The sequence below is a fragment of the Struthio camelus genome, chromosome 17, assembly GCF_040807025.1.
Source record: "Struthio camelus isolate bStrCam1 chromosome 17, bStrCam1.hap1, whole genome shotgun sequence".
NCBI classification, from domain to species: domain Eukaryota; kingdom Metazoa; phylum Chordata; class Aves; order Struthioniformes; family Struthionidae; genus Struthio; species Struthio camelus.
The window spans coordinates 5,359,439-5,380,726 of NC_090958.1; the positions used below are offsets into that span (position 1 = coordinate 5,359,439).

Here is a 21,288-nt window from a genome sequence, read left to right on the forward strand (position 1 = left end):
GAGGGGCGCCGAGAAATGACCCCAGTCCGACACGCTGGCGGCTGGGCATCCCTTGGGCCTCTTAGCTACCAACTGCTTCAGTTGAGCCTCGCTGTGAACCTCCTTAATGGCCGGCCGAGCCCGAGGGGCAAGCGGGGCCGTGAGGCGACGGGCGCGATGGTTCGTCCTGTCCGGGAGCGGCGGGGCCGGAGACGGAGCTGGAGCCCGTCAGGCCGCCTCGGAGGCCTGTTTGACGCCAGGCTGTTTTCCGGCGCTGCGAGGAGGCAGCGGCTATCGCGGGCAGCCAGCGCGCCGGGGCGGCCCGGCGCCGCATGCAAATGTAACCTTCAGAAAGGGAGCGCGATTACAAGACACTTCAGCCCGCTGTATTAAGCTGGATATTAAAGCAAACGGCGCTGCTCCCCGCTGGCCAGGCTAATCTGGAGAGCAAACCCGGCGAGGGAGGTGCCGCCCCGTCGGGCCGGGCGCCGGCGAGCTGCCGCAGGAGCGCTGCGGAGGGCGGCCGTGGGCGCCGCGTCCCCCGGGCGGGCGGGCGGGCCCGGAGGGAGGTCCTGTGTCCCTTGTCGAGCCGGGGTCCCCTTACCCTCCCTCCTCCCGCAGCAGGGGAACGGCGAAGGGCCGCTTTTCGTTTTTGAAGGCGGTCTGAGCAAGCGTTGAGCGGCCTTCGGCCGGGCGGACGCCTGGCTGTCTGCGCGGCTGGAAACGCCACCGCCAGGCTTGACGGCCTCCGAATGAATTGGGCCATCTAGGCCTGGCTCCCCCGTCCTCTTTGGAAAGCGTCGGCGCTTCGCGCTCTGCCTCGGCTGCAGGCCGCGGGCGAGCGGGGGCCCGGCGGCGGGCGCGCGGGCTCCCTCCTCTCTCCGCAGGCCGGGCCGGGAGGGCACAGGAGGTGCCCGGCAGAGCGGGGCCCGGCGGCGGGCGCGCGGGCTCCCTCCTCTCTCCACAGGCCGGGCCGGGAGGGCACAGGAGGTGCCCGGCAGAGCGGGGCCCGGCGGTGGGCGCGGGCTCCCTCCTCTCTCCACAGGCCGGGTGGCCAGGAGGGCACAGGAGGCGCCCGGCAGAGCGGGGCCCGGCGGTGGGCGCGGGCTCCCTCCTCTCTCCACAGGCCGGGCCGGGAGGGCACAGGAGGTGCCCGGCAGAGCGGGGCCCGGCGGGCGCGCGGGCTCCCTCCTCTCTCCACAGGCCGGGTGGTCGGGAGGGCGCAGGAGGCGCCCGGCAGAGCGGGGCCCGGCGGTGGGCGCGGGCTCCCTCCTCTCTCCACAGGCCGGGTGGTCGGGAGGGCACAGGAGGTGCCCGGCAGAGCGGGGCCCAGTGGCGGGCACGCGGGCTCCCTCCTCTCTCCGCGGGTCGGGTGGTCAGGAGGGCGCAGGAGGTGCCCCGCAGAGCGGGGCCCGGTGGCGGGCGCGCGGGCTCCCTCCTCTCTCCGCGGGCCAGGTGGCCAGGAGGGCACAGGAGGTGCCCGGCAGAGCGGGGCCCGGCGGTGGGCGCGGGCTCCCTCCTCTCTCCACAGGCCGGGTGGTCGGGAGGGCACAGGAGGTGCCCGGCAGAGCGGGGCCCAGTGGCGGGCACGCGGGCTCCCTCCTCTCTCCGCGGGTCGGGTGGCCGGGAGGGCACAGGAGGTGCCCGGCAGAGCGGGGCCCGGCGGCGGGCGCGCGGGCTCCCTCCTCTCTCCGCGGGCCGGGTGGCCGGGAGGGCGCAGGAGGCGCCCGGCAGAGCGGGGCCCGGCGGCGGGCGCGCGGGCTCCCTCCTCTCTCCACGGGCCGGGTGGTCGGGAGGGCGCAGGAGGTGCCCCGCAGAGCGGGGCCCGGCAGCGGGCGCGCGGGCTCCCTCCTCTCTCCGCGGGCCGGGTGGTCGGGAGGGCGCAGGAGGCGCCCGGCAGAGCGGGGCCCGGCGGTGGGGGCGCGGGCTCCCTCCTCTCTCCGCGGGCCAGGTGGTCGGGAGGGCGCAGGAGGTGCCCGGCAGAGCGGGGCCCGGCGGCGGGCGCGCGGGCTCCCTCCTCTCTCCGCAGGCCGGGCCGGGAGGGCGCAGGAGGTGCCTGGCAGAGCGGGGCCCGGCGGCGGGCGCGCGGGCTCCCTCCTCTCTCCGCGGGCCGGGCCGGGTGGTCGGGAGGGCGCAGGAGGTGCCCGGCAGAGCGGGGCCCGGCGGGCGCGCGGGCTCCCTCCTCTCTCCACGGGCCGGGTGGTCGGGAGGGCGCAGGAGGTGCCCGGCAGAGCGGGGCCCGGCGGCGGGCGCGCGGGCTCCCTCCTCTCTCCGCAGGCCGGGTGGCCGGGAGGGCGCAGGAGGTGCCCGGCAGAGCGGGGCCCGGCGGCGGGCGCGCGGGCTCCCTCCTCTCTCCGCGGGCCGGGCCGGGAGGGCGCAGGAGGTGCCCGGCAGAGCGGGGCCCGGCGCCTCCCGGCGCACTCGGCCCAGCCCGAGTTTGGCAGCGCCCCTCGAAGGGGGCCGTTGGGCAAAGCCTCTTGTGCCTCCTTCGCTGCCCCCCTCCCTGGAGAGGGCAAATTCCAGCTTTCCTCTAAATTAACATTTAATTCTTTTTCCCCCCCCCACCCCTGCTCCCGTCCGCTCGGCCTGCAGATACGCTGTCAGTGCCTCGCTGGTCCCCGCAGATCCCCCGGCGCGACCTAGGCAACTCGATAAAACACAGGTACGGTGACGGCGAGGCGCCGGCCGGGCCGCGAGCGCTGCCCCGCCGCGGCACCCGCACCCCGCGCCCTCCTCCTCGGGCGCCCTGGTGCCTTCCCCTCCGCTGGGTGCGCGCGGGGGCCGGGGGGGCGGCCGTGGCGGCGCGGGCCGGCCCTTTGGGGGCCCCCAGCTGGGAAGGGGGCCGGGTGGCGGAACGGGGCCCCCCTTTTTTGGGGCCGGGCCGGGGCCTTTTGTGGTGAAGGCGCTCGGCTGGGACGCGGGCTTGGGCGTCTCCGGAGGGAATCGCCTGCGCGCCGGCGGGCGGCCGCGGCGGGACAGGGGGGCGGCGGGGCGGCCGCGGCGCGATCCTCGGCGCCTCTCCCCGCAGGTTTTCCACCAAGTACTGGATGTCTCAGACCTGCACCGTCTGCGGGAAGGGAATGCTGTTCGGCCTGAAGTGCAAAAACTGCAAGTACGTCCTCAGCGTGGGGCGGCCGGGCCGGGCCTCCCGCTGGCACGTCCTCGAAAGCTCCCGAAGGGGTTTCGGGTTGCGCAAAACGCGGGGCGCAGAGCGCGGCAACGCAGCCGGCGGCGGCCAAACCGCCTTTGAGAGGCGGCTCGGGGTGGGGAAGGGGCCGCCCGGGAGAGGTCGCGAAGTCGGGCTAAAAGGAGAGCGAGCCAGGCGCCAGCGCCCTTTACAGGCTTCGCTCGGCGGCCCGCTTTCCTTGAAGTGATGCTACCAAATGCTTCGGCGCCTGATTTTTTTTTTTTTTTTAAAGCAATTTTCAAAAAAGCCCTTGTTTCCTCAAGAATCGAATGCCGTTTTCTGCTCATGTCACCCCGTCCGATTCGCGGGCTCTTCACCTGTTTTCCCTCGCCTACTCGATCGCTTAGAAATGGCCAGGGCCGCTCAATGCGGACGAGCCGCCGGGGGGGCGCCCGGGCTGGGGGCGAGCCGGGGGTACGCGGCGCTGCCCCTTTCCGGGTCAGTCCCGCTTTCCGTCGTCACCCGGAGGAAAAAAAGAAAAGAAACCTGCGTTTTTTCAGAGAGTTGGGGCCAACACAAAGCCCCACAACACAAGTTTGTGTTTGCCGACTCTGCTGTAGCCGGCCGCCCCGGCGCTGCGCTCCCCTAATGAGGGGCGGCGGAGGGGGAGCAGGTAAAACAAACAAACGGAGCAAAAAAAAAAAAGCCCCCAGGCCTCCAATACCAAATTAATCTTTGACTCTTCCTCCAGGAACGGCTTTATAATAGAAGCTAACAGGCGAGGCTCCTGAAGTTTCATTACCCAGCTCATTGACTTGTGTCTGCCGCCTTTCTTCCTTTTTTTTTTTTTCCTCTTTTTTTCCACCCTTTGCACTCGTTTTTCTGAATCCCTTTTTTTCTTTGCCTTTTCCCCCCCCGGTGCTGCCTGCCAGCCAGCTCCGCCGGGGCGGCTGCGGCACAGCGCGAGCCGGGGGCTCCTTTACATCCCTGATGAGGAACGAAGAGAGGCGTCTGGGGGGCGCGGGAGCCTGCTCGTGCCTATATGCATGACCCGCGGGTGAAGCCCGCGACAAACTCCTGCCCCGGCTCTGTTAAATCAGAAAGGCTCTGCAGAATATTAAATGAAGCTGCCGTAGCTTTAAATGGCCCCATTATTTTTGTTAAATGCCCTGGTAATAAAGCTATAAGGGACGCTACAATGGCAGAGATTCATCGAGAGCCAACGGGAGGGAGGGGAGCCGGGGGGTAACCGGTTACTTCCCCTCTGCTGCACTGGAATTAAATTAAGCGTAACCCAGCGTTAGCCCTGGACACCGTTCAGGAGGAAATAGTGACGCGGTCTTTCCCCTGCGCGCGGGTCTCTGCTGCCTTTGTTGTGGCTCAGGCCGTCGGAAAGGGCAATTTTTGGGCATCCTTTAGGCTGGAAGGGGGTGGCTGGGTTTGGCTGGAGGAAGAGGAGGCAGGGGGGCTGTCTCTTCGGCCTCGCTGGCCTCTCGCCTTCCCTGGCAGCGGGGGGATGGAAAGACCCAGTCGAACCAGTGCCCTTGGCTCTCCCCCCGCGGTGGGGAGATGCGCCCGTCCCGCTGCCTCGCAGTGGGGAGATGTGCATCCCTTTATGCCTCTGGTTGCAGCTGGACCAACAGCCCAGTTCGATCTCGCGTAGAGCCGTGGCCTCCGTAACGGAGAAAACAGGTTTTTTCAAGTGACAGCCCCAAAATCTGCTGGGTCTGGACAGGTTTGGTGGTGGGACCATCCAGGTAGTGAGCAAACAGAGCTTTGCAAAACAGGAATATTAAATCAGGTCACCTTGCTGCTTGCGAAAGGTCCCTCTGGCTGCAGCGACGCTCCCGTGCTGGAAGCTGGCTGCCCTTGGCAGGATCTGGCCGTCGCACCAGCGCTCCGTGGGTCGCCTTTTGTCTTGTCCCTTACTACTTTCTTCTCCTTTTTTCCCCTCCTCATTTCCTACTAGGCTCAAGTGCCACAACAAATGCACCAAAGAGGCCCCTCCGTGTCACCTGCTGATCATCCATCGCGGAGGTAAGGACCTCTTTTCCCGAATCCGCCTTCCGGGATCTTTTCGCCAGGTAACCTTTTCGAAAGCACCCGAGGGACTCGGGAGCCCAAAGCCTGTTGACAGCCAATGGGACTGAGGCTCCCGGAGCGCTTGGGCGCTTTGTGAAAACGTTACCGACCGTCTTTTCCGCTTGTAGGGAGACGAGCCGTACGGTGCGAGGCAGATTTGCATCCCAAACCACTTCCACCCACCCTCCCCCTGCCACCTTTCCTTTTCAGATCCCCCACAGCACGGGGTAAGTGCAACAGGTTTGCGCCTTTCGCTAAGGGTGAAAGCTGGCCTGGGTGGCAGCGTGGCGCCCGCCACCCGCCGCGGCTCCCGTCGTGCATGTGGGCGCCGTCTCGCTCGCCGGCGCCCGGCCGGCCGCTGCCGGGGCCGCCCGAGCGGCCGGCCTCGCTCCCTCCTCCGGGAGGGCAGCCCGCCAAGAGGAGACGGAAGCGGGCGCACCGACCAGGCCAGGAAGGAGATGGCGCGCCAGCAGGACGGGGCGTCGCTTCCCACCTCTTCTCTTTCAGGTTTTGGCCGGGCCGCCGGCGGCGCAGGTCGGAAAAGCAGGGCTGAGATGTTGCCCTCGGGCAAGGCGCGCTGGCTTCGGCCCAGCGAGCCTGCTGGCGCATGTCACGCGCCGCCTGTCTATTAGGAGCGCGGCCTCCATTTTAAGAGCGGGATGACACCTTATGTTTGTCGCCCCCGGCGAGGCTGTGCTGGCATGGAGGTGGCCTGTCCTGTTGAGCGGGGACGCCTCGGGGCTGTCCCCCAGTCCCTCCGAGAGTGGCCGAGCCGGCGGCTCCGCTGAGTGCCGCCGTCGCCCCCGCGCTGGCGCTTTGGGGCCCGTCGTGAAGGAGGGCGGCGGGTTTCGCTCGGCGGGGCGGCCGCCTCCAGCCTCCCTCGCGCTGGGAGCGCTGGGCTTGCTGCGGGAGGGCGACTGCCGACCTCGGCTTTGGCCCCCTCTCCCGCTTCCCTGCTGGAAGCGGTAATGGGGAGGCGGCGGCGGCGGCAGCGCGGGGCTCGGCCCCGGGCGCCCAGCGGGAGAAGAAACAGAGGCTGAGTCTCCGCTGCCTCCCTCAGCGCCCGAGCGCTTGGGGCGTTTTCGCGGCGGGCTTTGGGGAGGCCGGCGTTCGGCAGGAGCCCCCCGACGAGCGCTGGAGCGCCTCGTCCCGCGCTGGGCCCGGGCGCCAGCGCCCTAGGCTGCGGGCTGGCTTCCGCGAAGAGAGCAGCGCGTCTCGTCCCGGACCTCTGCCGCCGCGCGTCCGCTAAGCCTCGGCCTCGCGGGCTGTTCGCCGCGACTAGCGCTCGCTCCCTTTCCGGTCGGCGGCCGCCTCGGCGGAGGGGGACGTTGGTCCCGGCGGGCGGTTTGCGTCCCGCTGCGGAGCGGGGCGTTGGGCAGGCTGCGGAGGGGGCGGAAGGGCGAGCGCCGCCGAGCTCCAGCCGGCGCTTTGCGTGGCCCGAGCCCGCGGCCGGGCACGCGTGCGGCTGCGGAGCGAGGACGTGTTCTGGAGGTGACTCGTGGGAGCGGTTTAAAAACGCTTAGCGGTTCAGGACCGGCTTTCAAGCGCAGGGCTCGTGTGCGGAGTGACCTGCGCTCCATCCCAAAGTGCTCTTCTAAAGCTTTGATCTCTCTCTCTCTCTCTCTCTCTCCTCTCCCTTTCCCCCTCTCCCTTGTTAATGCAGCAAGGTTAGTCCGGACCGAATCCGTGCCCTGCGATATCAACAATCCCTTACGGAAGCCGCCCAGGTATTCGGACCTGCACGTGAGCCAGACGCTTCCCAAAACCAACAAAATCAACAAGGTGAGAGGGGCATGGCCCTCTCCCGCGGGCTGCGCGGGTCCCTCTGGGGGGGGCTCCCGCAGAGACCGGGGTGACGAGCAAGGGCGACACGGCTGCCACCGTCCCGGCACACCCAGGAGAGCTGGGGCTGTTCCCCTTCCTCGTCCCGTCGGAGGAACGAGCGAGCTTCGCCACGGGCTGGTCTGGCGGTGGTACCCTGGTGCTGGTGGGTGCTGCTGTGCCAAGGGGTGACATGGCCCTTAACTCCATGGCGTTCGGTAGGTGGAGTGCTGAATGGGGTAAGAACCGGTGTCTCCACGCTTTTTGGAGATTTCCAGAGGGCAGGCTGCTATTTCAGCCTAGTAACAAGCCTGTTAAATGGAAAAAAAAAAAAAAAACTCAGTAAAAGCGACCGGAGGCATGTTCTTGATGGATTAGGGCTTGGAAAGTTCAAGGTGAGATACCCAAGCCCTGGCGTATCCTTCAGCCCTGCGGTGCACCAGGATTTCTATCGCAAGCGAGGTTTTGCTCCCACGTAGGTGGTGCAGAGCCCTGTCCCGGCCCCTGCACGAGGTGCATCAGCTCCGTATCACCAGCAGTTCAGCAGCTTTTGTTGGTTCTTCAGCCTCTGCTCAGCCACATACACCCATGGCACCCGAAGCCAGGGGCAGGCCTGGCCCTGGGGTTGCCAGGGCTCAAGCTCCTGCGGCTGCTGCTGGTGTGAGCTTGCTGCGGGGCCGTGGGCAAGTCTCCAGCCTGGCCTCGGCCATGGTTTCTGCAGCCCTTAAGTGGGGACGATGCAAAATGGCCTTTTCACAGAAGGGTTGTAAATCCAGCTCCATTTGGCCAGCGAGCTGAACAGAAGGGCTAGCGTTGCTGCTGCTGTTTATTAGCCTCTTTTTTTGAAAAAATTCAACATCAGGAAAAGGTTGACTTTCTGCAACAGGCAAGCAGAGACGCTGTTAGGGAGAGCTTGGAGGGGTTTTGGCCGAGGCGGTCCCAGGTCTTGCCCACCTTCCCCACGGGTGTGCTGGGGGCATGGGAAATCCAGCTGTCCCAGCGGGTGTGGGTCCTGCTGGTGAGCGCGCAGGGAGCTTGAATGAGGCCAGCTGATGTTTGGGGTGATTTTGCTCCTTTTGCAGAGGAGGAAAGGGTGCCAAAGCGGGGTGGCCTTTTCACGTGCCGCTCAACTCCAGGGCCTCCGTGCCCAGGAGCCCCAGCGCAGCCCCATTTGCCTTGGTTTTGCGAGCGCTGGTCTCAGCTGGGAGTTGGGAGAAGCTGATGAGAGCTTGACAGTGGGGTCGGTCTTTGCATGAAGTGAAGCAGCTTTGCCAGGGCAGGTCCTTCCCTGGGCCAGCGAGTTCAGAGCTGAGCTGGGGTTTCCGCGGGCTCCTCGGCCATGGGGAAGCTCCTTCCTTCCTCTCTGGCGGCAGCAGAGCTGCCCCGGGCAGGAGCAGGGTCGTTACCTGCGGAGCAGCTCGTTAGCTTGGCCGTGGTTGCCGCTATGGCCCAGGACGCAGCTCGGCGAAGCCCTGATCCCCTGCTCTACCTGGAGCCTTTCCGCCTCCGGGGCCTCAGCTGCGCTCACGGCTGTACGTGCGGCACTAAAGGCTGCGCCCTGCATTCAGGCTCTTTGCCCTGACGATGAAACTGTCCGAAATCTGAAATCCAGCTGTGCACTGATATATAGTACATCCAATAATCCTAATATATTATGCTCCAGTGATCCTCGGCTTGTCACCCCTCGGTGTCAGGGCTGCTGCACGTCCCCTCAAGGGGGTTTTGCATCCGCCAGCATTGTTTCCTTCACCAGCACTGAAATAAAGCGGGATCAGAGCTTCTGCAATAGCCTCTGTCCCGCCAGCCCTGCTCCAGTTCTGCTGCCGCCGAGCCTCCGGAGGCGACAAATCTAACCTGCGTTTTTGAGCTGTTTGTGCTCCCTGCCACCACCTGAGACTTCAGTTTAAAAAAAAAAAAAAAGTGGCAGAGCAAACAGCAGCACAGGATTTGATCGTGTCCAGCAGTGCACCTGGCGAGCTTCCTTCTGCGCTGCGTTAATAGTAATTACAGTCTGCGGATTTATTTTAGACGAAGTTTTATAGCGCTGCCTTCCATAGAGGGTATTGCCAGTAGGCTGCGAGTGGATGCTCTGGGGTACCAGGGAAAGAATTTGCAGGCTGGGAAGCCCTCAAGCGAAATCCTTGGTGCCAGAGGAGATGGGGGGACTTGGGGAACAGGTCGTCAAACCCGCAGGTTCCCGTCAAAACGAGGCAAAGTTTGACAGGAGACCTGGGGCTGTGGTGCTCCAGCTCCTGGGAGGGAAGTGGGGGTTTTGGGTGGGGGGTGGAGAGGTTGGTTGTTTTAGTGGAATTCCTTTCAGGGAATTGTTTCGTGTGGGTAGTATGCTCTCTTTTTTATTAGAGGGCACTGGTGAATGTGTTCAGTCCCCTGATGAAGGCCTTGGGCCTGAAGGACATCAGCCCTCTTCCCCCTTCTGCCACTGCCCTGCTGGGTGGCTTTTGGCAGTCACTTTATCTTCCTTAACCTTTCCCTAACCATAGTATAATGGTGCTCATTACATATATATGTGTATGTGTGTATATATATATATATATAGAGAGAGAGAGATATCTATATGTATACATATAATTTGAAAGCTGCAGAGGAAACTCACGTACGCACCAATACATACAGAAATATGTGCTAATGTGTGCATCTATATGCACGTGTATATATATGTATTTATGTGTCTGCAAACCTGAAAAGCTGTATACAATTGGATATAGGATCGTAGGATGCAACAGGCTATTTCTCAGGAGGACCAATAATAGCAGCTATATTGGCAGCAGCTTAGAAATAGTCCTCTTGCCTCTGCCCAGGCTTTGACTCAAGCACTCCCGTTCTGGCTAATGTTTCCTGTATAAATGCACTTTATGAGACAGGGGCTCCTTCTTCCTTTGCTCTTTCTAAAAGCATATCTTTGGACATATCCTGTATCTGGTGCTCTGTAAATAACATGGAAATCTTACTCCTAGTGGCCTCCCAATGCTGGTTTAAAAAACAGTTTCCCTGGCCAACATTGCCGTGGGTGTCAGGATGGAATATGCAAAATATACGTGGGTGTCCCTGAAAGCCCAGCTCATTTAAAATGAGCTAATTTTGTCCGACTTGATTTCCTGCTGGGGGAGGAGCATACAGATTTCTTGTGCTTGGGCTCTCGCCGTGGGAGTGTCTGCCTTTGGAGAGTCAAGTGCTCAGCACTCTCAAAACCAGACCCTGCTATGTCTCCAAGTTGGGCAGCAGGACCACGAGCAAGGTGCAAAATTTTGGCCTCAATTTTCCTTTTTGGGTCTAATATAATGCCGTTAATAGTGCACAGTCCCCCCCTTGCGAGGTGTCCCTACCCGTCAATACTTGTGTCCCCCTTTCACACCACGTTTCTGTGAGGTGGGACAAGGAGAGACCTGGGTTTCTCAGTCAGCATCAGGTAGCTGCCAAACCCACCCCAACGGTGAGGTTAGACAAATGCTGTGCTGTTTTTGCTGCTGGTGGTTTACCAAAATCTTTTGGCTGAAGCTGTGCAGGCCGTCCTTCTCCACATTTTGCTCCTCCCCTGAGTTGCTCTCGGGTGGTCCTTCCTAACCCATTGCAGTGAGCCCGGAAGAGCAGGTGCTGGGCAGGTTGTGCTGATACCAAGAGAAGGGGACTGGTGTGGAAGCTCTTCTCTAGAAACCTACCCTGAATATTCATTTACCCCAGAGCTGTTTCCCTTGCCACAGTTAGGAAGGATTAACAGAGTGAGATCACCTGGCCAGAGCAGGGTGTGATGAGATGTCTCAGGATGCTTGTGTGATGCTCCAAGGAAGTTGGTGGTCCTTTCAAATCTGCCTGAAATGAGCCCCCAGTCCTCCTCCAAGCGAGACTTGGGGTTTCTGGCTTGACCTGAGGCCAGGAGAAGTTGCCAAGGTCCTGGTGTCTCTAAGGACCAAGCCCCAGGTAGGCAGGTCCCTCCCTCTAGTCTCTGCCTCCTTGACTTGGCAATGTAAGCAGGCTTTGGGAAGCCCTCAGCTATGGGTGTGCAGCACAGAGGGCTTACAAAGAAGCCCAGCTGCTGGTGTGAAATGGCCTTGGTACAAACTGGTGAATCCAAATGGCTTTGGGAAATGCTGGTGCCTCGGCTCTGATCGTTCTCTGTGAAGCGTAAAACATCAGCTCTTCCTCGGATGTGGCCAGTCAAGCTGTCATGGGTGGTGTGCTAAGAGGGGCTCAGAGCAACATGGATGACCCTGGCTCGCTCTCCCCAGTGCAGTCTTTTGGCAGGGACTTCTGCTGTACCCACACCTCCATCCTACTCCAGGCAGCGACCAAGCCATAGGAGGTGCAGCTCTTGACTTATACGGAGGGGTAGCTCTTGTGTGAGCATTGCTTGCCATCCTGGGAGCCCTGGAGAGTCTAGTGGTGAGACAAGCCAGCCGGCACCACTCTCACCAGCTCTCCTTTTCTCTGTCTCCTTCCCCATGCTCACCGTCTTCCTGCAGGACCACATCCCGGTGCCCTACCAGCCAGACTCCAGCAGCAATCCCTCTTCCACAACCTCTTCCACACCTTCCTCACCGGCCCCGCCGCTGCCACCCAGTGCGACTCCACCATCCCCCCTCCACCCCTCACCGCAGTGCACGCGGCAGCAGAAGCAGTTCAACTTGCCAGGTACTGTGCACGCTGGGCTCCTCTGCCTGTACATCCAACCTTGATGGGAGAGGCACTGGGTGAGCTGTGCTAGGGGGGCGGCTTGATGTCCTCAATGTGAGGATCCACTAGATCCCCTTGCCTGCCAATGCTTATGCTGAGGTGGGGAAAACTGGAGACAGAAAAGAGCAGCAAAACCGAGCTTAGTACTATAGCATAATTTGGGTCAGAACAGACCTCAGGAGTGTCTGGTACAGCCTCCTGCTCAGAGCACGGTCAGCTACGAGGCCAGAGCAGGTTGCTCAGGGCTTTATGCAGCCGTGGCTTGGAAACCTCCAAGGTCGAAGCCTGCACAACCTCTGTGGGCAACCTGTCCCACTAGCGGCTACCAAAGAGTTTCCAGGCATGACTTGTCCATAACGTGCCCCTGTGTGTTTGTTGCCTCAATGGCAAATGGGAAGCAAGTTCTTACCCCTCTTCAAGAGTAAGCTGAGATGCCTTCACTGCGTCTTTGGAGTAATGTACCTCCAACAATCTTGTTTTCAGGGCAGGGCCACAGTGCCTGTGGAGCAATAGATGGGAGAAGCTGATACTGGAGAGTTTAATCTAGCTTGTCCCACTGAATCTGCTCTATGTACCTATGTCCTGAGGTCTGGAGAGACCCATTTGCCAAGGAAAGGCTTCCAGACCTCAGTCTTTTCAGGGAAAAAGGAAGAGGTAGTTTGTGTGCAGTCTGCTGATCCCTGGTGACGTGAGGACTCTAGTGCTAGAGGACAGTGAGGGCCAGTGGCTGGAAGCTGCAGCCAGATGACTTCAAGCTAAGAGGCAGCAGAAGTATTTCATGGAGGGTCATTAATCGTGGGAAGATGTTGTTTGGGGAGGTGGCATGTTCTTTATGCCTTGCAGTCTTGCTGTGAGCACAGTGGTGTCTTTCTGAAAGAAAGCAAAGAAAGCCCTGTAAATTGCTCTCAAATTAGGGGCTGAGGGCAGGTCTGGCCAGCTGAGGCAGCAGATATGCCAGAGTTGTATTAGATGGCCAGAAGAGCCCCTTCAGGCATAAAAATCTGTCGACTGCCTGCCTTAGTGCTGCTGCCATTTGAGGATGTCCCTGGGACAGTGTTGCTGCTCCAGGAAAGGTCCCTTGCCTGGAGGTGATGGCTCAGCTTGACTCCTGGAAGCACCGAGGGGGATCACAGGGGCTTCAGTCTTCCTCAGCCATCTGCCTTGTCTGCCTGAACACCTCAACTTCCCTCCGGGAAGGGACTGGGGATGGGAGGAAGAGGGAAAGTTGTGGCCTCGACCTGTGTCTGAGATACTGAGACATCCCACGATGAGATCTCTCTGGGCTGGAGTGAAGAAGCTGAGATTTTGGGTACCTGCTTCTCCAGGGTGTGCCTCCAACAGTGGATGGTGGCAGTTCCCTTCGGCTGCACCCCCAGCTGGACTTGTGTGCCCACTTGCATGGCTCGTGCCTGGCAGACTGGTGCCCCATGGCTCCAAGGACTGGCACTGCGGTGCTGGCCAGGCCTGATGACCCCTAGTGTGGCCGTGGCGTCTCAGCCTCCGTGCTGCCCCTCTCTGATGGGACAGCAGCTTTGAGGTCAGGATCCCTCTGCTTTCTTCCCCAGCTACAAAACCCAGGATTAATGCACTACCAGGCCTCAGGACGGAGGAGGGCGGGATCGCTTCTCCGAGGGAGCCAGACGGTGCCTCCGTGCTCTGTTAATTCTGCTGTGCTCCTCTTGATTCCTCCCCTTCCATCTTGACAAGCCTTTAGAGAGGGAAGAGGAGAAGGGAGGCTGAAGAGGAGGCATTTGACTGGCGGGATCCGTTGCCATGGTAACAAACATTTGCTAAAGCTGAGAAAAAACAGCACAGCTCCTCTGGTCTCCAGGCTCGTGCCCGGCACCTCAAACTGCCTGTGGCCTTGCAGAAAATTCCCGCTCACTGGAGCATGCTGGGGATGGAGGGGAGTGAGGAAGATGTCGGAGGCGCTGTGAGGAAGCATTCGGTATCCCGGCAGGCAGCGCGGGCAGTCCAGTGAGCAGTAACCATGCAGCACCAGCAGTGAGCTTACCCTCTCTGCAACGGATCAACCTGATCTTCTGCACAGCCTGCAAATGCCGCTGGGATTTTCCCCATATGTGACATGGAATGGCACTTCGGCGTTTTTAGAAAGCCTTTGCCTACATGTAAAACTTAACTAGCAAATCTCCTGGCCACTGGCCCAGGCAGCGTGCCTGCCTCCTCGCCCCGGCTGGCAGGGGCAGTCGAGGCTGCAGAGCTGCTCTGATTTTGCTCCCCCTCCCAGGGTCAGTGTGACAGAGGAGTATCTCCCAAGCCACAGTCCACAAACCACGAGTGGGCCTCAAGACCTCAGAGTAGAAGCTGCAAAGTGCAAAAAGAAAAGCATGAGAAGTGTTTCTATTACCTGTATGAAAAAGTTGGGATCAGTCAAACCAGAGTCAACCTAGTGCCAAGTCTGGTCTCTGATGGTAGGTAGTGGATGTCTGAGGAGCTCTGCAAGGACATGAAGAGCTGTTTCCCTGGAATATGCTCACTCAGGGAAGCAAATGAAATGCAGAAAATAAGAGCAGCAAAGAAACATTTGGAGTTTAGCCTCATATTCTTCTGCTGGACAGGAAACCTGTGGTGGGAGCCAGTCTGAGGCAAAGCAGGACTCGGCCAGCTTTCATCTTCATACGCAGGAGGGCCTCGGTGCTTCAGAGCAGCCTCATCAAGAAGGTCATCTTAGGGATTAGGATTTGAGCTTGGGAACTGATACAGCGACTTTTTCCCTGAAATTACCTTTGAATCTTCTTTGATCTCAGCTCAGAGAAGCACAGATTCCACTGCAAAGCTGATGGACAGTCTTCTGGGCTCTCAAAGCTTGAGAGGGGATAGTGCCTTCTCCACTAGTGCTGATCTGCAGAGCTGTGCTGGCTGCAGCGGCTCTGTGCTGATCCATGCCTGCTACCTGCCTGCCTGTACAAGGCAAATCAGCCCTTGGGGTGCAGGTTCGGGAGCTGCTGGTACTTAGTGTCCTTCGTCTCCTGGGAAGAGCCGTTGAGGTCCGCCAAGGCCCTAGCGGTTCTGCTCCGCTTTGGCAGCGGCTGCCTTTGGGGACCCTCCTGGCTCAGAGAGATGCAATCCATCACTGCAGACGTGTGGGAAAGGGGCACGTGTCTTTTGGTCCTGTGGTGTGGACGGTGGCTCTGGGGAGCAGACATGGAGAGGTGCAGAGGGGCCCTCCAGCTCCTGGTGTTATTTAGGGGAGGCCAGTGCTTCACTAGGTATCTGCCTGGGGTCTCTCCTTACCAGCCCTGCCATGGCTGTCAACCAGGCCAAACCACAGTGTGCACTGTCTGCAAGCGCGTTGGGTAGCGTCTCTCTGATGCCACAAACGCAAGCTGTGATTCTGTAGGAACTATCGGAGGCTAAAACCCCATAGGCTTTCGATAAGAACTGAGCGGTCAAATCCATCAGGTAGCTTTGCAGACCACGTCAGCACTCACCGTATGTTAATTATGGGTATAAAGTAGTAGCTGAGGCTGGCAAAAAGAGGAGGTAGGTTTTTAATAGATGGTAAGCGCTCTCCGCAGCAATCTCCAGCACTTGGAGCAGCAGCTGGCTGGGCAGCTCACTGGTGCGGAGTGGCTCTCCGTCGCTCGAGTAGTGCTAGCAGGCTCAGCGTCCACACAGGCACAGACCACTTGCTCCCGACTCTGAAGAGCTTACAACGAAAAGAACAGTGTAAGGAGGATACCCTTGAAGCACAGGAGTGAAAATAAACCTCTGCACGGGTTGCATATGTTTGGAGAGTCAGTGAGTGCATGCGTGAGGGACTGTGTTGTGCTGCTGGCTCCTTGCGTTATGATATGTCTTAATTATTGGAGGGCTGAGGGTCTCATTTTTTTGGCTGGCCACCAAATGCGCGTAGGTTTTGATGGAATAATAAAAGCATTTTTTGAGAGATGTGAGTGAGGAGAGGCTGTGCCTGGGGAATGCTAGCAGGAGGGACCGGACTCTGGTTGTGCACTTTGTGATGCTGGGCTTGGCCGTGGGGTCAGATTCCTTGGATTAGATTCTCTCCAGCATTGGGCTCTGAGGCTCCTTTTTTTAATCTCCCACCCTCTTTCTGTCTTCCAGCTTCCCATTACTACAAGTACAAGCAGCAGTTCATTTTCCCTGGTAAGTCTCTCTGAAAGGCTTGTCAGGCCAGTAACGCAGTGTGCCTCCTGGAGAGCTGGCGCTCACCGGCCGAGGATACATGCGGGCTTTTTTAGCCCCTGCATTTGTGCAGGGGAAGGGGTGCCTGATAGGGGTTTTTTCCCCAAAAAAGGACCGCAGGATGACCATTTGAACACCATATTGCTCCAGGACTGTGTCCTACTAACATGCTGTAGAGCAGGGCTGGGTAGCCCTAAGTTATACCCAAGCGTAACTGAGTTTTACCCAGGTGTGAACCCAGCTTTTCAACCTGGCTGGAAACGTGGGTTTCATTTCCCTGGATGCCCTTGGCCAACTTGCTGGCTGCAGACCCCAAAAGGCTCCATGTCCTGCCCTGCTTTCACTGAGCTCTCTGGTTTTCAGATGTGGTGCCTGAGACGCCAGCCCGAGCCCCACAGGTGGTCCTCCATCCAGTCAACTCGAACCCAATGTAAGTGGCTCCCCCTCCTCTCACCTCTCTCCGTAGGCTCCCCATGCTACAGCCTACAATGGGAGCCTGAACTCGTCGGGGAAACATTAGCGAAGGTGTTGCGCTGGTGTCAGGCAGATTCAGCCTGACGGTGGTGGCAAATGGGGTGCCCCAAATACACCTGCCTCCCTGACCTAAGTCCAGATGGCTGGTTTAGAGCTCGGAGCATATTGGTTTGTAACGCAGGCCAATGCACGTTCCTGGTGTTTCACTGCCAGAAACAACTGACTTTCCAAAATATTCAGTCTGAGGCAAACAAAACCCATGAAAAGCTAAAGCCCAAGGGATTAATCTTTTACTAGAAGCAGAAAAACAGGGTCTTTCAGTGGGATGTGTCAGATAATAAAGGTAGTTCTCCCAGCCCTACCTGTAGCGTTTTCAAGTTATAAACTTTGCACTTGGTGTTGAAGTTAGCTTGGAAATTCAGTATGCAATTGGCACCTAGGAATAGCTCTCCCAGCAGTTTGTGTCAGAGCTGCTTTGTTTAATCCAGTGTTTCCTAAGGTCCTCCATGACCACTGTCATCTGCGTTGCTCTGGCAGCATCCAGCAGCGATGTTGCATTTCAGGGGTGGCTGCTGTTCCTTTTTATAAATGCCACTTTTGAAGGATTATATAAGCTGGAAATTTAACAGATAGGATCTCGGGCCAGACAGAGACGTAGTTTCTATCCAGATCGCCCACACGCCTCTCACTGAATTGGCAACCTGTCAGGGGGGTCTGAAGAATCTCATCTCTGTCTAGGAGAGGCGGTCGGAGGGACAGAGATGGAACGGCTCTGCCCATTGGGTGCTGGCAGCGTGGAAATTAATGGCAAAATGATTAACTTAGTCGTCTTTTTTTTTTTTTTCCCTCTGAGCCAAAGAAGAGATCAAAATGCACATAGGAACCAAATGCAGTCATAAGGAGAGATTTTTACATTGTGCTTCTCCTGGGTTTCCTCCATTATAGGTAGCCCTGCCCATGAGATGAGTTTTGAGTTCATTCTGCCAGATCCTGATATCTAAAGCACGGTGTCAGAACTAGAGCTGGAAGGTTTTTGTGGGGAAAATAAGGTCCAAATATGCAAAATATGTGATTCTCAGCAGCTTAGCCTGCTGAAAGTAACCCTCTGAAGTCACTGAAGTTACTCCAGACGTGGCTGGACTGTAAAGCAGGTTCTGCTTTATATCCCGAGATACTCTGGAGACAGGTATTAGCATCTGTGTTAAAGATCAGCTAAAAGAGCCTGCTTTTCTTACAAACTGCACGTGCACCAGAGTGGTCGGTGGCATGGGAGGGTTTGCGAAAAGAAATCCTCCTGCAGCTCATAGTGCTTGAGTGAGAATTCAGTGGAACAGGAAATAGAGGACCACGGCATCCGAGTGCCTTTGAGAGTGCCGGCGGTGCAGGAGGAGCGTTTGCTCTCCTGTAATCCTCGCTGGCAGCTCCCACAGGGAGGGGACTCTGTTATAACTCTGAACGTCCCAAGCTGCTCCCGCTGATCTTCCCCCCGCAGCCCTCCGCTGCGTCCGTTCCCTGTTAGCTGCCGCATACGAGTGCCTCGGGACCTGGTCGCAGATCTGGTGCTGGCAGGCGCTGTATAAGCAGAGGGCAAAAAGAGGAGCTTTGTGACCCAAGGAGCCAGCAAGCTAAATTACCCCTGCTGCTGGGGCACGTTCCGGTGCTCTTACAGTGCGGAGGGTCTTTGTAATCTCCACTTTTTGAAAATTACTGAAAAACCCATTTTCTTCTGTTCTGGCAATGAGTCGGACTTGTTTGTTGCTTTGGCTGTCATTCTTGGAGAAGATAAATCTCGTCTTAGAAACTAGTCGGAAGTACCATGAGCGCATGCCCCAGCCTTGTTTCGGTGCTTCAGGCCAGAGCTGCGAGGGTGCAAATCTGTCCCTGCAGACGTTGCTTCTGGGCCTCGCTCCCAAATTAACGTGTCCCGAAATGGCATCGCAAGCCTGCCATTTCCAGTTGCTGTTTTCTTTTGTCTTGATGGAGACTGATGTCGAGGGAAGCGAGACTTGACACTCGCGTCATGGTGCCACTCCGCGCCCTGTCACCCGCTCCCCGTGTAGCTCTATTTTCACACTGTGGTAATTTTTTTAACAGCCTGGAAGGAAATCCATTACTTCAAATTGAAGTGGAGCCAACATCGGAGGTAAGATGCCCCCAGCAACAGCGCAGGCTCTTTATTTCGTTTCTAGAACGAAAGAAAAGCTTTGGAAAGCAAAGTTTGTTAAAGCGTGGGTAGATGCTGTGGCATTTTGCCACCTTTGTGATCTATACATCGGTGCAGATACAATTACATAGAGCCGATGGGCTCAGTATAGTGCTCAATGGGCCTTTATAGTATATACATCGCAGGGCACATTTCACAGAAACGGGCATAAAATGTGCATCTGCACCGGGATGTCGCTGGTAATTGAATTAATGGCCAGACCTGATCCTGCTTATGCAGGCTGTAATGAAGTTTTTATTTGCTAACGCAACTAAGAGTGGTCAGGGAGCGGCCGTCCGCCTGAGCTGCGTTTAACCACCCATCTGGGATTCTTGATAACATGTTAGTGCAGATCGAGAAGTCTTTCCTTGGAGGGGATTTGCAGCCCCTGGGTGAATCCTGTGCCCATGTGACGCCCTCACGTCTGTGTTGCCCCGCCACTGAAACAGGCAGCGGCAGCAGGGTCCCTCGTGGCCTTTGTGCCTGTCCTCAAGTTTATAGTTTGGTGAGATTTTATGAGATTCATTAAAAATGTGGTGTGGGGGAAGGCTTGAAAGGCCAGTACAGGGGACACAGCTTTTTATGTGTGTTGTAGCTCTTGTAAGAAATATACAGCTCAGGAAAGGAAAATTCAGACTTATCCCAGTTTCTCCAGGCTGCAGACCTCAGGCCACTGTGATGGGAGTTGTTGATATTAGCAGAGGGCTGCTAGGAAGGGGTAGGATGAAATGCTGCTTTCAGATAAATTAATGAAAATGTTCTGATATGTCACTCTCTTGCATTTAACCCTGGGTGTGCAAGCTCCCGTGGCATTTCCCTGCAAAATCTAGCTATGGTAGCTTCTGTCTTCCTGTGGCTTTGCATAAAATATAGCTGGAACCAGGCGGTCACCTCCTCTCAGTTGCTTTTGGGAGATACCTACTTGGTTTCTCTGTGCTCAGCTCTGTTTGTCTCCCTGCAGAATGAGGAGGGGAATGAGGAGGCCCAAGAGTCCGAGGATGACTTTGAAGAGATGAACCTCTCCCTCCTCTCGGCTCGCAACTTCCCCCGCAAGGCCAGCCAAACCAGCATCTTCCTCCAGGAGTGGGACATCCCCTTTGAACAGCTGGAGATCGGGGAGCTCATCGGCAAGGGGCGCTTCGGCCAGGTGTTTCACGGGCGCTGGCACGGCGAGGTGGCCATCCGTCTCATCGACATCGAGCGGGACAACGAGGACCAGCTGAAAGCCTTTAAGCGGGAGGTGATGGCTTACCGGCAGACCCGCCATGAGAACGTGGTGCTCTTCATGGGAGCCTGCATGAGCCCTCCCCACCTCGCCATCATCACCAGGTAAACCTAGGCATCTCCTTGCATGCCACCGAGCCGTGATCCTTGCTGGGTTCAGAGCGTGGGACTTGATGTGAGTGCCCGCCTTGCTGGCCGCTGTGCACCACGGCTCCCTGTGGCACAAGGCTTTCTTCTGGCCAAGATGGTGGAGGAAGGTCCTTCAGCCCACTGAGTAAGTGGCAGTTGCCTGGTATTATGTTGGGATCAGAGATCATTACAGGCTCTACAGCTCTGCGTGTCCTCCAGTGCATATAGTTCTCTGTCCTTTCTACCGCAGAGCTAGGAACGGCATTATTTTGAGTAATTTCCTTCTCATTCCCAAGTAGTTTCCTACGTCAAATGCTACCTCTTGCCAAGGTGCTAGAAAGTATTGCTAGCCATGCCTTCCTTCCAGCCCTGACAAAAGTATTGTCCACTGCTGGAGACTTATACTGTGAAGTTGGGAGCAAGACCTCCTAATTGGGTCTAGACAGAGCCATCTCCTGGAAAAGTGACTGAACTTGACAGTGAAACTCTGATGCTTTGTTTTAGCCAGGGAGGAGGTAGCACAGTGCTGTCTCAGGGGTGGGATCAGCAGGTTCTGCCCAGGTCCCTGCATGGCAAAGGTACAGCTGGTGGGGTTGCTAATCAGTCCCCTGGTCTGATGCATGACAGGGTCTGGAGCCTGCATGAGTGGTGCTGCAGCCCTGGGAACGTGTCTGATGATGTATGCCAGCGGGACATGTGGCTGTTTGCTCCCATGTAAGGCCACCGGACTGCCTACAGGTTTCACAAATAGTGTGGTGTTTAGCTGGTGCTGTGAAAAATGCTCGGGCATCTGAAGGCTTAGATGTAAGTGTTATGTCAAATCGTCTGTGAAATGGCAAGGAGGTCAGCTGGGGTAAGGAAAGCCAGGTGCTTGTATGGAGGGCTCCACAGGACTGGCATTTGTTCTTCATGGGGTCCTAAGAGTTTGTCCATGGGTTATCCTCACTCCTGAGGAGGTAGGAGACCTTCTTGCAAAATGAGTAAGGTGCGGTCTCCTGGAGCACTGCCTCCCTTTCCTGAAGGCTTTGCCCCATGGGGTTCTCCCTTTTACCCCCGAAAGTCCTCTGTGGAACTAATAACAGTGAGTTTGGGACGGGGCTGGGGGAGCTGGCGTGGATGCTTGAATGTGAGCCTGGCCAGGCTGCTATGGGGAAGATGGAGCTGCTCACTGGGCCAGGGTCACTGGTGCGGCTTGTGGGACAGCAGGCAGCAGAGGTCCGTGGGAGACATTGCTAGAGGGAGCTTTTTGCAGCCGTTCAGGAAACAGGCTGGGATTTTAATAGCTGGGGCTACTGAACTGGATCAAACGCCTTCAAAACCTGCCATAGTCTCGAGTAATTACAATGAAGCTAATGAGTGCTCTGTACCTGCCTTCGCCCACTGCACTGTGCTG

General features: G+C 58.2%; 1 protein-coding gene across 2 annotated transcripts in view; it reads left to right on the top strand.

The window, feature by feature from the left end:
- KSR2 (kinase suppressor of ras 2) overlaps positions 1 to 21,288 on the top strand; it is a 98,094-nt gene that overhangs the window by 42,378 nt on the left and 34,428 nt on the right. Inside the window, exons 6-15 of one of the 2 annotated variants that reach the window (XM_068911145.1) lie at positions 2,572 to 2,641; positions 3,008 to 3,091; positions 5,076 to 5,143; positions 5,317 to 5,415; positions 6,852 to 6,970; positions 11,488 to 11,656; positions 15,785 to 15,826; positions 16,229 to 16,295; positions 18,434 to 18,482; positions 19,504 to 19,871. In XM_068911145.1, coding sequence (XP_068767246.1) covers positions 2,572 to 2,641; positions 3,008 to 3,091; positions 5,076 to 5,143; positions 5,317 to 5,415; positions 6,852 to 6,970; positions 11,488 to 11,656; positions 15,785 to 15,826; positions 16,229 to 16,295; positions 18,434 to 18,482; positions 19,504 to 19,871 — 1,135 coding nt within the window. The remainder of the gene's footprint in view (positions 1 to 2,571; positions 2,642 to 3,007; positions 3,092 to 5,075; positions 5,144 to 5,316; positions 5,416 to 6,851; positions 6,971 to 11,487; positions 11,657 to 15,784; positions 15,827 to 16,228; positions 16,296 to 18,433; positions 18,483 to 19,503; positions 19,872 to 21,288) is intronic. The other variant, XM_068911146.1, reaches the window with a different exon arrangement.